At 42.4% G+C, this 15,172-nt stretch overlaps 1 protein-coding gene and 1 long non-coding RNA gene across 4 annotated transcripts in view; one reads left to right on the plus strand and one right to left on the minus strand.

Moving 5' to 3' along the window:
* Nucleotides 1–8,874, plus strand: part of CERT1 (ceramide transporter 1) — a 50,299-nt gene extending 41,425 nt beyond the window's left edge. The window contains exons 15-19 of one of the 3 annotated variants that reach the window (XR_013977165.1): nt 1,140–1,268; nt 1,519–1,648; nt 3,484–3,620; nt 4,341–6,697; nt 8,272–8,874. Coding sequence is in view for 2 of the 3 variants with exons in the window: in XM_080972721.1 (XP_080828847.1) it covers nt 1,140–1,268; nt 1,519–1,648; nt 3,484–3,611 (387 nt within the window). In the remaining variant the exon portion in view is untranslated. Of the gene's footprint in view, nt 1–1,139; nt 1,269–1,518; nt 1,649–3,483; nt 3,621–4,268; nt 6,698–8,271 lie in introns of those variants that run through there. The other 2 variants (XM_080972721.1, XM_080972720.1) reach the window with 2 other exon arrangements.
* A 1,002-nt stretch (nt 8,875–9,876) lies between these two features.
* LOC308458559 lies at nt 9,877–13,267 on the minus strand. Its single transcript, XR_013977556.1, has 2 exons — nt 12,789–13,267; nt 9,877–11,478 (listed from the first exon to the last, which is right to left on the minus strand). It is a non-coding gene; the product is annotated as an uncharacterized lncRNA (long non-coding RNA).
* Between the last annotated feature and the right edge of the window lie 1,905 nt (nt 13,268–15,172).

Here is a 15,172-nt window from a genome sequence, read left to right on the forward strand (position 1 = left end):
ACTGCTGACTGGGACCAGTTAACATGTTACTTCCCTGATAAAGCAACTTTACTGGCTACCGGTTCATTTCCAGGCACAATTCAAAGTGATGGTTATGCCCTATAAAGCTCTACATTGCTTAGGCTCAGGACACCTGGAAGCTCATATCTCCCAATGCAAACCTGCTCAGATGCTAAGATCCTTGGCTGAGCAACTTCTCTCGGTCCCATCAGCATTAGACACAAGAGAGAACATTTTTTCCGGCAGCTGCTGCCATATTGTGGAATTCCCTCCCAAGAATAGTTAGATTGGCTCCCTTTTTGTTGTCCTTCCACCAGTAGGCTAAGCCCTTGGTATTCAGACAGGCCTTTGAAATCTAAGGTGCAAACACTGCTGACCACTGGACTGCTGTCAGGGCAAACTGTATTTGAGTGCTGGAACTAAACATGTTTTGATGTATCTTAACTATTTTTAACTAGCTTGTTTTTATTATTTCACATTTTATAATGATGTTTTTAAATGTTGCGAGCTGCCTTGGGAGAAAGGCAAGATACATTAAATAATAATAATTATAATAACCTTGCTCATAAAACTTTTGGTTTGTTAGGTATTTAAATCTGTTTTCCTTTTCATCTTCAATAATGGTGTGTCATACTTGGGAGAGAGACAATAGTCCAGTGATAGAGCACAAGCTTGGCAAGTCTTCAATTCAACACTCGCTCTGCGTGTGTGTGTGTGTGTGTGTGTGTGTGATCAGTATTATGTGATCTCGATGATCAGGACATAGCTGACCACCACCCACTCCCATGCTAGCTATTTTGTGACTGGTGCCCCCAACACTCTCCCAAAGCTCAAAATGTTCTCATCATGTTAAGCCAAGCTATGGCTTAGCTCAGTAAGATTACAGAACAACGAAAAGGAAGCAAAGGAGCTTGAACATTTGCCATAACCCATGATTCCGTTTACATGATGTGTAAATCAGACCTATCAAAGCTCATGTCATAATAAATAAATGTTAGTTGTGTTTGCTGCAACAGGCTAACACAGCTTACCGCTCTAAGAATTGTTATAGGGTTGTTGTAAGATTGCAATAAGGTAATGCATGTGGAGTGATTTAAGTGCTCTGAAGTACTATAAATATGCTTACAATTTTCTTCTAGAGAGTGTGGCCTGCTTCTCAACGTGATGTGCTGTATTTGTCTGCTATTAGAAAAATACCAGCTTTCAATGAAAATGACAGTGAAACATGGATTGTCTGCAACTTCTCGGTGGATCATGATAGTGCTCCTGTAAGTGTATATTCCAGTTTTGAGGGTGTTTCTTGCTTTAACCATGTAATAAAACTTCTCTCCAGATTACCATAGAATGCTTTTTTTTTTTTAACAGTGTACGGGCAAAAGGGAGCTAAGAGAAAGGATAATTAAAAATGCAGACTGAATGAATTGTAGTGAAAATGGAGGGACAGTGTTTGTTGTAATATTTCATCCTAATTCATATTTTAGCAACATAACAGTCTTAAATGTTTGTATTTCTTGACAGTTGAACAATCGATGTGTTCGTGCCAAAATAAATGTTGCTATGATATGTCAGACGCTGGTAAGCCCACCAGAAGGGAACAAGGAGATAAGCAGAGACAACATCCTATGCAAGATTACCTATGTAGCAAATGGTAAGGCATGTCTACACATTTCGTTGCAAACTGAGTTTATGCAAAAGCCCCGCTCCTTTTCTTAATAAAGCACCTAGTTGTAGGCACTATATAATAAACTGGGAACTTAAAAATAGGAACACTATTTAGTTTATATAAATGAGGCAACTTTGAGCCAATCTAGTCAAAGGTTTTTTTAAGGACTGTTGAAACTAGGGTTGAGTGCTTTGGGGGGGGTGAGCTTTTCTTAGTTTTGCCAAAAGTTGTTGAACAACCATGCCATTTCTGAGCTATTTTTATGGGAAATCAGCAAAAAAAGGCACTGCCGTCATGGGCTGCCATAGATCCGGATTTTCCCAGACGTATGGCAACCCTAGTTGAAACTGAAGTCAAATCCAAGTGGTACAGTACTGAAATTTTAAATGTCCACTTCCTTATTTAGAAATGAGGCAGGCAGACGGGACATTAGAACAGGTGTTTTCAACCTTTTCAGACATAGGGCTCACATGCATTTGGGGGCCATTAATCTTTTACCTTATATTTGCATGGTGCTAGTGCTCCTGTTGCAACCCACCTTGGATCAGGCCACCATCCACTAGTGGGTTTCAACCCACCCATTGAGGACCAGTAAGTACACTTGGCTAAATGCCTTCTGTCCATTTCACATATCAACAAGACTAGGTTTCATACAATGAACAGTGAAGCCACATTCAAACCTTCTCTCTGATAGGTGTGTATCCGTTCGATGCATTTACGCTTCCCTTTTTTTGCACTTAATATATTGGGTGCAATGGATGAAGTAGCTCTTAGGTTTCATAGGCTAGTCGCTACCAAATGTCATATATATATTTAATCTCTTTTCCCTATAAATACTATACTTTAAATTTACAAAAAATGATACATGTATTTCTGTCAAGGTTTTTTTTAAATTTTTTGCTGCTCTTATATTTGTACGTCGTTTCCTTTGCTCCAACATGCAATATTTTGTTCTTACATAGATATTCAGCATGCTTCTTATGCTGCAGCCAGGGATCATGAACCTTTTTGGACCTCCAAACACATGTAATGAATTGTGGGCATTACACTTCATCTAGCTGCAAATATGTCCAGCTCCCTACACAAACCACACATACATACAGGACCCATACTCTCACATGCATGTATGCAGCACACACTCATATAATTTCATTCTGTTTCACAAACACACACGTTTTAGCCATTCAAGGGCTCTCTGATCAGGTCTGAAGTGTCCATTGAATCTGAAGTGTAGGAGGATGAGTAATTGCTGGAGGAGGATCCACATCTCAGTATTGACTTTCCTTCTTATAATATTTTCGTGCCCTTTTGGCTAAGGCCACAAAAGTGCTTTCTTCTGGTCCTGCACCACCTGAAGGTGAAGCTGCTCAGGCATCAAGGGTAGTTTTTGCTCAAGGACCCCTGAAACCCCACATAGGTGCTTCCTTAGATTCCCCCCCCCCCACACACAGAGTACACAAGACAGAGTGGATCAACCCTATGCAAGGGAAATCTTTACTTCACATAGCTAATAAACTCTACACTTGGACACAGTTCTGTGCAATCCCAACCAGGGACTAAGACATCTGCCACTTTAATCAGGGGTCGGAAGAAAACTTTGTTGGGTTGTTGTTTTTGTTAATTGCTGCTCTCAACCTCTGTGCCTATAAGTTCACGTGCAGTATTCAGATATGCCCAAAGACTGAGGCAAACTGATGAAAAGCAGGCCGCCTTAATAAAATCATTTGTTCTGCATAAAAACTGGTGTATTGTTCTAGTTGCATTTTTATATATGCGATGTCACTTTTCAGTGTATACATCACTCTCATCTTTATTTGTAGTGAACCCTGGAGGTTGGGCACCAGCTTCTGTGTTACGGGCAGTAGCAAAGCGAGAGTACCCCAAATTCTTGAAGCGGTTCACATCGTATGTGCAAGAGAAAACGTCAGGAAAGCCTATTTTGTTCTAGTGTTAACAGGTAATGCAATAGAGACAGCCATTGCATAATTAAGAGATACTGAGATTCTGGGAATACAGTGTTATTTGGAGCTTAATTTTAAAATGGTGCAGTAAGTTTGAAATCTTCCTGTGGTGGGAGGCAAGGAAGATTTTTTTTGTTGCAGGGTAAAATTTGAGAATCAACATTATACTTTGGGGGAATTGCTTTTGTCACTGAAATACTGTGAAAACTGAAATTGCAATGTTGCTGCCTTTGAAGCATATCTGAAGTTTGGTATAGTTGGATTCCTTGTGTTTCATATAAAAGAAACATTAGGTGCACATATTTGTTTTTGCCCCTTATAAGGCTATGCAGTGGGTTTCTTCAGCTGCCTAGAATGATCAGTTAAGAAATCATGTAGCTAGGAAACATTAGGAATTGGTAACGTAACCTTGCTTGCAATCTGTCTGCTAGTAAATGCAGAAGGAACAATAAATAAAATGGCAGGTGGTGATTTCATTATTAAACCCTCAAATTAAGGCCCCCCTTCTGTCTTTTCTGTGGGTGTCACTTATTGTTATATAATACTCAACAGACTCTCTTCCTTCTGAACTGTCAAATGAAACCATGAATGGGGAATATATAATAAAGACATTATTGTGCTTTCCACATTTTCATGTTTCATAGCACCGTCTTAGCTTTGTTGGTGGTAGTCAGAACTGAAGCTTTCATCCATTCCCCTCCCTCCTCCATCCCCAGTGATTGGAACAAGGCTGTGTGAACATTCCACATGGAGAAATGAACCAAAATGAATGCTCCAAGCTGGAACGTAGGATCTACAGTCTTATGACCCAAGTCCTGGATTCTGTACTCAACTGAAGAAATACTGCAATGCCATGACGCTGATCTTTCACTGTCTTTTGCTAGCTCACCTTGCTGAATTGGTGTGTAATTATAAACAAAACACAAAATACATGTGTTGATACATGTATGTGGCTCTACTTTATTTGCTTGCTTTAGAGAAGAAAAATACAACTTTTGGGTCACCAACTTGGTTTATTGCTTTAACTTTTGAATAATTTGAAAAGCTTTTGTTTACTGTGGATCTTCATCATAAGACACTTGCACAGCTTCCATTTTGTGTATGTCTAAAAAAAGCACAAAGGACAAATGCACATATAACATACTGTATGTGCTTTATATACACAAAAACCTGTGTGTTGTAACTTTTTTTCCTTCAGGTTTTCAGTAAACTCTGTGTCTTTCGGGGGGGATTTTTTGTTTGCTTTGTATAATCATAGTTCATTGCTGCTGGTTTCTATGATAAATCATATTGTTATGTAAGACATCTCTTAATATGAGAGGGTTGTCGAGATCCTTATGACTGCCTTTTCTATGGTCTTGCTCCTATGAAGATCTTCAGGGTTCTGATGGAGTAAGTGTGAAAAGCTTTATTTTCCCCTCCCCCAGATATCTTTATATTTCTATTGTATTTTTTAGTTGTGTAAAATGTGCTACAGAAATTTAGTTATTGAACATGATCCAGAATTTCTAAATAGGTAGAGGACGTGAACAAGAAGGTGTGAGCACCCGAAAAAGCTAGAGAAGTGTCTTGCCCAGGTTGTGTGTGATGGCCTTGCTTTCTTGCAATCTGATTTCCTGAAGCTGCAAGAAGTTAACACTGTGTAATATTTATTAAAGTAAATTGGAATACATAATATAACATTCCCAGTCACAAAGAAAGAGCAAATATGCTGTTTTCTGGTCCTGCATGTTTGTTTGTTTTCTGTTCAATAAAGCTGTGTTATGAAGTTCATACATACAACCTTTCACACATGTAATATTTGCCCCCCCATCTGCATTGTAAAATGTAAAAATCCATAAAAGCAAAAAAGCAAAGTTCCCCTTAGTTGCTGTGAGAACTTAACTTTCAAGGATATGCCTGTCTGTGATGCCAACAAATAACATGAAAAGTGAACTGTGACAAAAGACTGGTCGTCCTTTTGAGGAAATGTCTCACTTGGTGGTTGTGCTTTTAAATGGAGATTATTCAGAGGATTTGTTTTGTTTTTTTAGCTGTTAGATCAACTTGTGTATATATAAAGAGAGAGAGACGAGATTTGGATATATTTTTGAAAAGAAAGCAGAAAGTCTTATTTCATATAGAGTAACTGATGCCTGAAAACAAAGTAAGTACTTTTTAATGAAGATACAGCTGATGAAAATCGTTGAGGTTGGAAGCAAGTTTTCTTGGTTATGGCTGGTGTGTCGTAGATATGCTAAGGTAGACACACTATGGTTGATTTATACACATGCACACAGATTCCATGTTTTTTAGTCTCCTTTATTTGCCTTTCTCTAAATAATGTGCATGGAATATGCCTTATTACAGAATAATTCTGATCATGATTTGAAAATGTAGAAGAGAAGTGCCTATGGGGTAATGCCAGTAAGGCAAGTAAGTTGAGAAATTTGATCTGTTTACTATATCACCAGTAAGCATTTTATATACAGTTTCTTATACCTCAGATACGTTTAATCTTTTTACAATCAACTGAAGGATAAAATTGTTCATTCACCATAGCCACTGATGGGAACTTCAACAATGCTTAGACCCCAAATGCAGATTTAGCAATTTGCCATTTCTGGTAATGATCATGGAAGACATGCAAGTAACTCTAATTTAATTGGATAGCTTTATTATACAAAGAGATGGAAAGTTTACAAAGCAGTATATAAATCTTAATATCATTAGTTGCATTTGCACTAAATGTGATGTATTTTGCAATTCTGTAAATAAAAATTACACTAAATATACTATTTGTAAAGAATACATTTTACTTTTAGACAAGCGGAGTCACTTTATTAGAACTAGCCCTGCCCAACTGATAACTGGAGGCTTCCTGGGATATATGGCAAGAGCTTTTTTAAAAAACCCCCAATGATGACATGGAAGCTTCCCCTAAGAAACTGACAGGCTCAGTCAGCCCATGCAAATAACCTTTCCCCCAGCAGAGAACTCGTTTCTTCCCCATCTCTGGCCCTTCCAAATGAGTCATTCCATCAAAACCCTCATTCTGCCTATCCATATCCTCCTTTGTCATTGGCAATAGCTGGTGAACACATGCTTCAGTCCCTTTTCCTTGACTTCTGCACGAACTTGACAATACAGTTGCCCTCTATGTACCGTATTTTTCGCACCATTGGACACACTTTTTTACTCTTAAAAAGTAAGGGGAAATGTCTGTGCGTCCTACGGAGCCTCGGCTTCCCTCTGCAGCCCCGGGAAGCTTTGGAGCAAGGGGAGGGCTGTGCGCCCATGCCCCACACTCCTGGGCTGCTGAATGGGCGTGGGGGGGTGCTCTGCCAACAGCCTGCCCTTCCCCTCAAGGTTTGGAGCAGTGGGCAGGCTGTGCGCCCATGCCCCACACTCCTGGGCTGCTGAATGGGGGTGGGGGGGTGCTCTGCCAACAGCCTGCCCTTCCCCTCAAGGTTTGGAGCAGTGGGCAGGCTGTGCGCCCATGCCCCACACTCCTGGGCTGCTGAATGGGGGTGGGGGGGTGCTCTGCCAACAGCCTGCCCTTCCCCTCAAGGTTTGGAGCAGTGGGCAGGCTGTGCGCCCATGCCCCACACTCCTGGGCTGCTGAATGGGCGTGGGGGGGTGCTCTGCCAACAGCCTGCCCTTCCCCTCAAGGTTTGGAGCAGTGGGCAGGCTGTGCGCCCATGCCCCACACTCCTGGGCTGCTGAATGGGGGTGGGGGGGTGCTCTGCCAACAGCCTGCCCTTCCCCTCAAGGTTTGGAGCAGTGGGCAGGCTGTGCGCCCATGCCCCACACTCCTGGGCTGCTGAATGGGTGTGGGGGGGGTGCTCTGCCAACAGCCTGCCCTTCCCCTCAAGGTTTGGAGCAGTGGGCAGGCTGTTCACTGAGATAGGGGAGGAAGAGGACGGAGAGGAGGGGGACCAAGAAGCTGGGTGAAGGGAGATGAGGTACCATAGGTTGCCGTGAGTGGAGAGTCATGGTAGAGGGCAAAGGAGAGGGAGCAGTGAAGGGGAGAAATTGTAGACATCACCTGAGGAGTTTGGGTGAAAGGGATGGAGAGGAGGAGGCTGGAAAAGGGGACTGTTCTGCTTGGGGGGGGGGAGAAAAAAGTGGGGAAAAGGAAAGCCTCCCAAGCCTGCCGCTGAGAAGCTCTGCTTGGCTGTTTCTTGACTGTAATTCAAGTAAAGGGAATGTTTGCGAGCAGCTGGCAGGCTGTTCGCTGAGAGAGGGGAGAAAGAGGATTGAGAGGAAAAAATGTGGCATTAGCAATGCTTTGGATGGATACGAAGATGGTATTTTACATGAAGATAGCAAAGAAAGTGATGTCAGTGACTGTGAGCAACTGAGCTTCATAAATTCTGACTTTAGCAGTGATGAGTTCTTGGGGTTCACAGAAGACTAGAAGAGTACTCAAACCTTAAAGTCTCTCTTCGTTTGTTAATGACAGTGATGATGGTTCTTAATGCCATTGTTGACTGCTGTTCACTTTACATGGCTGTAATGTGATTCTGATATACCGGTTGTTTATTAAATACAGTAGTTTATACAACATTTGATTCAGAATATTTTTTCCTTGTTTTCCTCCTCTAAAAACTAGATGCCCCCTATGGTCGGGTGCGTCCAATGGAGCGAAAAATACGGTATGTGGAGCCTTCCCCAAAGGTGGCTTTGCCTCCTCAGTGCCTGTTTGTTGCATTGAAAGCCTGACTTTGCCACCACATAAATTGATTTCTGTTAAATGATGGACCTCGCTGTTGCGATGGGTGGGGTAGAAGATGGAAAAGAAGGTCAGGAAACAAGCACTGCTCATTTCTCCCTGATTTTTAGACCCTTTTAATATTTTCTTTTCCACTCTGTCTAAATCTTACAAATTTCTTGGGGTGGGGGGTGGGTGCGTTATTTGACCTTAAAAGAAGTTAACTCTTATCTTATTGGGCTGAGCTGGCTCATAATAAAGTTGTACTGGTTCTCCTTAATCAAATTGTCAAGTCAAACTTTTCACTGATCTTTCTGTCCACTGTTGTATATGAAGCTGCATTTGAGATGCCACTGTTCATCTACATACTCAAAACATGAATCATTTTAAAGAGTATCTTGAGTGTGTAGAGTGTGACTGTTCTATGATAGCTTTATGATTCTGTTAACCTTAAAAACAAACAAACAGCTAAACTGAGTTGGCTCTTCCATGTTACAATCACAAATTTAAAAACCAGTATTTAAAAGTGAAAAGTATTAAAAGATATTACAAACAAATTTCTGTTTTGTAGTTATTTTTAATACTTGGAAGTGCTCAAGTGAAATGGTTTTGTTTTTAAAAATATAATGAATGGATCTAAAAATAGCTTGATATACATCAGTAACTATTTGTCTCTCTGCACTGATGAAGGTGGTATAGAGTTTAGGTTGACAAATAAAGTTAGCAACTTCCACAGAGCTCAGTTGACACTCCACATGCAGTGGCAAACTCTGAATATGGTGAGATTTTAGTATGAGTGATCAACGTGTGCATACACAATCCAACCAGATATTGGGTACATGGAGCATGTGTACAATGAGAGCCACATGGTTGGGAGGGGGCATGTGTTGGAATGAACCCTTTTTTTGCATCTTTATAGAGAGAGACTGAAAAGTATCCCTTGATCTGACATATATTCTGAAGATAAGGCTAAGAACATTTATTTCATGACCACACACTTTGGTACTATTGATTTTGAGCCAATTCACACCAATGAGATGGCAGTTTATTGCCACTTCCAGTTTTAGAATGGCTCTGCAAATCCTCAGCGTGAACTAGACAACACAACCAAAAGCCACTTCCTCTACCACAGAGATATGTTCCATACCTCCTGCCTTCACACAGGTAGTTGATAGCTGGTTGCTGGTAGTGGGTGGCATTTACAACCTATTGGAAAGAATAAAGTTGAGGGATGGGGAGAGGTCTGTAGTTCAGTCATAGAGCACATGTCTTGTATGCACAAGGTCCCAGGTTCAGACTAGATTACTAGCTAAATGAATAAATAGTCTGATCTGGTACAAGACAGCTTTGTGTGTGCTGCTTTGATCTAACATGATAGGGACTGCAAACTTTCAGCTACAGGGTTCTTCCTTAATAAAGAACATTATTCATTTCTTTGAGGTTCTTCTTCAAAACAGACTTCAAGTGTTCCACATAAAACTGGATGAGATTTATTCAGAGGACCATCTCGGAAGATGAATGAAACATTAGCATTTCCTTAAAATATACATTAAAAAAAAAAAAAACAACTCTAGACCAACATCAGCAATTGAAAACTGAGTTTTTTTCAGGCCCATTTAAAAGTGACTAAAGGCAGCCAAATGTATGCCATATAAGAGCAAGTTGCACAGTGACTGGGCCACCACTGAAAAGGCCCTGTCTTGCGACTGTTATGACCAGCCTTAATCGTAGACCTTCAAGCAGGGCCTCTGTAACCAAGTGGGATTTTTGTATGGGTTCAGGCAGTCAGGTCTCAAACCTTTGGGCCCAGAAATGCATTGGTAACCAGTACGACTGATATATTTGACCCCACCAGTAGCTTAGGCAGCTGTTTTCTGCACCAACTGGAGTTTTGAACCATCTTCAATGGTAGCTGCACTTAGATTACATTGCAGTAATCTAGCTAAGGTTGCCATATTTCCAAAATAGTTTTTTGGGGGATTGTTGTACAATTTAAAAACAAAAACCACCACCCCTTGCCATACATCCGGGTTTTCTGGACATTTTGCCGATTTAGCTAAAATCCCCCTGGACACCTTTTTGATGCCCAATTCCCGGACGTGTCTGGGAAAACCCAGACACATGGCAGCCCTAAAGACAATCTATAACTAGAGAATGAGTAACTCTGACGAGGTCTGCTTTATCTACAAAGGGGTGCAAATCAGCTAAAGAAAACTGGGAGGGGGTGGAATCCAGGACTGGTCATTTCCAGGTCTAGCCACTACTTTCAATTTGCCCACAATGGGCCTGAGTTACTCCAGCATATTGTGGAGAAATTTAAATTGCGGCTCCTAGCTGCCCAGTGCTCACCAGAGCACACTGCTGCTGCTTGCCTTTGCCACCACCATCTAATAAACATGCCAAGGCACACAGAAATGGGAAGGAAATTGCCAAAGGCCATCTTCAAATCTCTGGTTGCCTCCAGCACATTATTTTAATTATTATGTATTAATGTATATACCACTTGATACCAACAGGTGGCACAAAAACCAGACACAAAGATTGAAATGTAAAGAGGACCTTTTGGACTGAAAACCTGTGAGCTTTTGGACTGAACTTTTCAGTCCCTCTGAACACAGGGATTTACATCTGACTACATGTGCTTAGCATTGCACTGTTGTCCAAGTAAAAATTTGTCTTTGTCTTCAAGGAACTCCCATCTGAAAGCCTGTGGATGTCTAAAGGGCTCGTTTTTAAATTATTGTGCTGTTTTTAAAAATTGAGCTTTTTAGCCTGTCCTGGGATTACTTGTGGTGAAGGACAGCCTGAAAATATTTTATTTTATTTTATTACTTTTTCAAGAAACAATATAATCATAAGCACAACATTATCAAAACAATTGGTTCCCCACCTTCTACCCCTCCCCCAGAAAAGAAAACTAATGTAGCAGATTTCCCATAAATCTGTATGTGTGGGTGCCAGACATCAGATCATCTGAATACTTTATAAAGGGGTGCCATGTTTTAGCAGAATTGTCCATATCAGTTGCATCAATTCAGGGTGTGTATTCTCTTTGTTTCACAGATAAAGCCATTGTCCATACTTCTGTTTCCACTGTGTCATATGTAGATGACCAAGTCTTTTCCATTTTTATTTATTTTTTGGTATGAGAAATTGTGCTGCTACAGGAAGAAAAGTGATAAGTTCCTTGTGCAATAATTTAAGCTGAATATCTTTTTTAAATGTTAATAAACCTAGGCATGGGTTGCATTGTACATCCTGATTCATAATTTTGCTTATTTCTGTAAATACCCTTTTGCAAAATGCACTAATTCACATGTCCACCACATATGGAAAATCGTGTCCATTACCTTGTACTCTCTCCAGTATGCTGCAAAAATATGTTTAAATAATTACAGTTTGAGACCTTCTCCATAAAAAAAGCGAAACAGGAGAAACTGGTAGCTAGGAATGGAGGAAAATTGCCTCATGCTGCTAAGTCAGCTCAGTATTATCTGCTCTGACCCAGAGCGGCGCTCCAGGATTTCAAACAGGATTCTCCTCCAGCCCAGCTGGAGATGTTGGGGACTGAACCTGGGACTTTCTGTGTGCAAACCTAATGCTCTGTCTCTGAGCTACAGCCCTTCCCCAAGGTAGAATAATACAAAAAAAGCTAGATTGGCGCTGTGGGTTAAACCACAGAGCCTAGGACTTGCCGATCAGAAGGTTGGCGGTTCAAATCCCCGTGACGGGGTGAGCTCCCATTGCTCGGTCCCAGCTCCTGCCGACCTAGCAGTTTGAAAGCACGTCAAGTTGCAAGTAGATAAATAGGTACTGCTCCGGCGGGAAGGTAAATGGCGTTTCCGTGCACTGCTCTGGTTTGCCAGAAGCGGCTTAGTCATGCTGGCCACATGACCCGGAAGCTGTACGCTGGCTCCCTCGGCCAATAAAGCGAGATGAGCACCGCAACCCCAGAGTTGGTCACAACTGGACCTAATGGTCAGGGGTCCCTTTACCTTTTTATTTAATTTATGGCAACATGATTTTCATGTATTGTGCATATTAATGGTTATTAGGCCCAGATTTCCAAACTAGTTACATTTAAATCCTTTGTTTCTACTGAGAGCCTAAAACTTAATTTTAACCAGCCGAAACAATTGTGAACCCCCATCTCTGTCTTAGGACTATAATACCACAAACTTCTATAACAATACGCTCAGGACTGCTGCCTTTTCCTGTTCAGCAAGTTTGCCTTTCAACTGCACTTTTACGTCCTGCAAAAGCAAACGATTGATTTGCTTTTGTTTTATTACCTACTTTGGATTCTCATTTTACATTTTTCTGTTACGAAGTATACAAATTTAAGAAGTAATAATAACTAACCATAAACAGCCCCACTACATTCCTAAGTATATAAAGCTCCAGAAGTGTGCACAAGGGGGCAGGCAAGTCTAAAATGTACTCTCTGGTTGCAATCCTTTTACACCCTTACCTGAGGAGGCATGCATAGGATTGCACTGCTACTGTGACTTAAGGTGCTTCTACACTTTCTTATCAGAGCCAGCCAAGGAGTCGGCGATTCTTCAGCTGTCTCTCTCATCTGCAGTTCATGGTCTGTAGCAGGGAACTCAATGAGCATTGGCCCTAGAAATCAGTAGCTGCCTGAGCGTCCAGTGAAGCGGAGCAGCTTGTGCCTGAGCTGGTGTGATGTGATGAAAAGGCAGCTGATTGGCTCTCCTGGCACTGGTGAGACTATGCCATGGTTACTGCAGAGACAGGGGCTTGGGTTGGTCTGAAAATTCCACTGTACGATAAGATACAGGGTACATTTTGCTGAGCTTTCTTTGCTTCGTGTTTTGTTGCTTTTAAAGCAACTGGTCTTGTTCACATAATATTAAGGTGCGAGTTTCTTTTGCCGTGGCTCCAGCTGGAGCATTAGAAAAAATATATATGCAATAAAGTTGTTTCGTTGGTATGTTCACCTCTCTCCCCCCCAAAAATCCCATCCTGTTGCAGATTTGAGCCAATGCAAATATTCCATCCTTCTCTGCATGGACCAATGTGAGGATTATTTAGACAACTGGCGGGTGAATTTTTTGCCTGAGGTAGAGCAGTAAATGACATGTGTGTACACACACACACACACACACACACACACACAGAGCCCACCATTAATTCAGCATAGACAAGTACCGGTATTCAAGACTCTTCAAGTTATTTTAGCACCCGTGGCAGAAAATTCCTCACCTCTCCCCTGGCAGTAAAAATGCAAGACCAAATTCAGTAACTCATAATTTGCTGCCCTTTCATGATCCCCAAAAACTGTCTCCAACACCTAGGGCAAAATCAAAGGATAACCCCTAGCCCCAACGGACTGCCTAGGCAGCAATCAGTCCCTTACGAGGGATCAAGGGCCTGCTAACCCATGACCATCCCAAGCAGGGTCTGCTGCTTTTGTTGTTGTAACAACTCTAGCAACACTCTAGTACGTTTTCCTCACACTTCCTTCAGGGAGCTTAAGAAAGTAGACCTAGGAAGCTGCCTAATAGTGAGGTAAACCATTGGCCCATTGAGCTCAGAATTGCACTTCTGGCAGCAGCTTTCCAGGGTTTTAGGCAGGGGACATTCCTAGCTCCACCTGGAGATGCTAGGACTTGGACTCGAGACCTTCTGTGTCAGAAGGCAGATGCTCTCTCACTGAGCTGCGGCCTTCCCCTAGGTCTGACCTGACCTGCAGACAACTTGAGGCAGCTCCATGGTTGCCATGGAGACCATGAAGTTCTGAGCTGGCCCAGTCAAGGTAGCCTCAGCATGGATAGTGAAATCTCTAAGTACCAGTGTCCTGAGGTTCTTCAACATCACACCCAAACAATATCACCTTTGCCAGCTCAGTCATGTATGCTGTTGGGCAGTAAGGTAAAAAAGAGGTAAAGCACCCCATGACTGTTAAGTCCAGTCAAAGACAACTATGGGGTTGCGGCGCGCTTCAGGCTGAGGGAGCCAGCATTTGTCCACAGACAGCTTTCCGGGTCATGTGGCCAGCATGACTAAACAGCTTCTGGCGCAACGAAACACCGTGACAGAAACCACGGAAATGCCATTTACTATCCCGTCACAGTGGTACCTATTTATCTACTTGCACTGGCATACTTTTGAACTGCTAGGTTGGCAGAAGCTGAGACGGAGCAATGGGAGCTCACCCCGTCACACAGATTCAAACCGCCGACCTTCTGATCAGCAAGCCCAAGAGGCTCAGTGGTTTAGACCACAGCGCCACCCCCATCCCGCAAAGATGGGCAGTACACCAACAGCACCCTCAGTCTGCCCACTGGCCCAAGAATAGAGAGATTTCCTGGTGGGCAAGTTGGAATTTTATGGACTACAGTGACTTCCCACCCCTCCAAAGGGAAGTTAATGCTGTGCCAGGTACCTGGGTGAGTAAAAGTGAGTCAGATTCACTCAACCCAGCTTGCCCAACAGGCCTCATGAATACAGACTACAGTGGTGCCTCGCAAGACGAAATTAATTCATTCCGCAAGTCTCTTCGTCTTGCGAGTTTTTCGTCTTGCGATGCACGGTTTCCCATAGGAATGCATTGAAAATCAATCAATGCGTTCCTAGGGAAACCGCCTTCAGACCAGGTCCGGGGACAGTCTGTCCCCGGACCTCTTCTGAAGGGGGGGGGGACAAGGGCTTTTCTTCCCACCCCCAGCATTTTAAAAAACCCCAGGACAGCGGAGGACTTCTCCGCTGTCCGGGCGATCTTAAAATGCTGGGGGGCGGCATTTTAAAATCGCCCCGGACAGCGGAGGACTTCTCCTCTGTCCGGGGCGATTTAAAAGCCCCTGGGAAGGCAGGCAGGGGGGACAAAGACTT

Source organism: Podarcis pityusensis, assembly GCF_964106645.2.
Source record: "Podarcis pityusensis genome assembly, chromosome: 11".
Lineage (NCBI taxonomy): Eukaryota > Metazoa > Chordata > Lepidosauria > Squamata > Lacertidae > Podarcis > Podarcis pityusensis.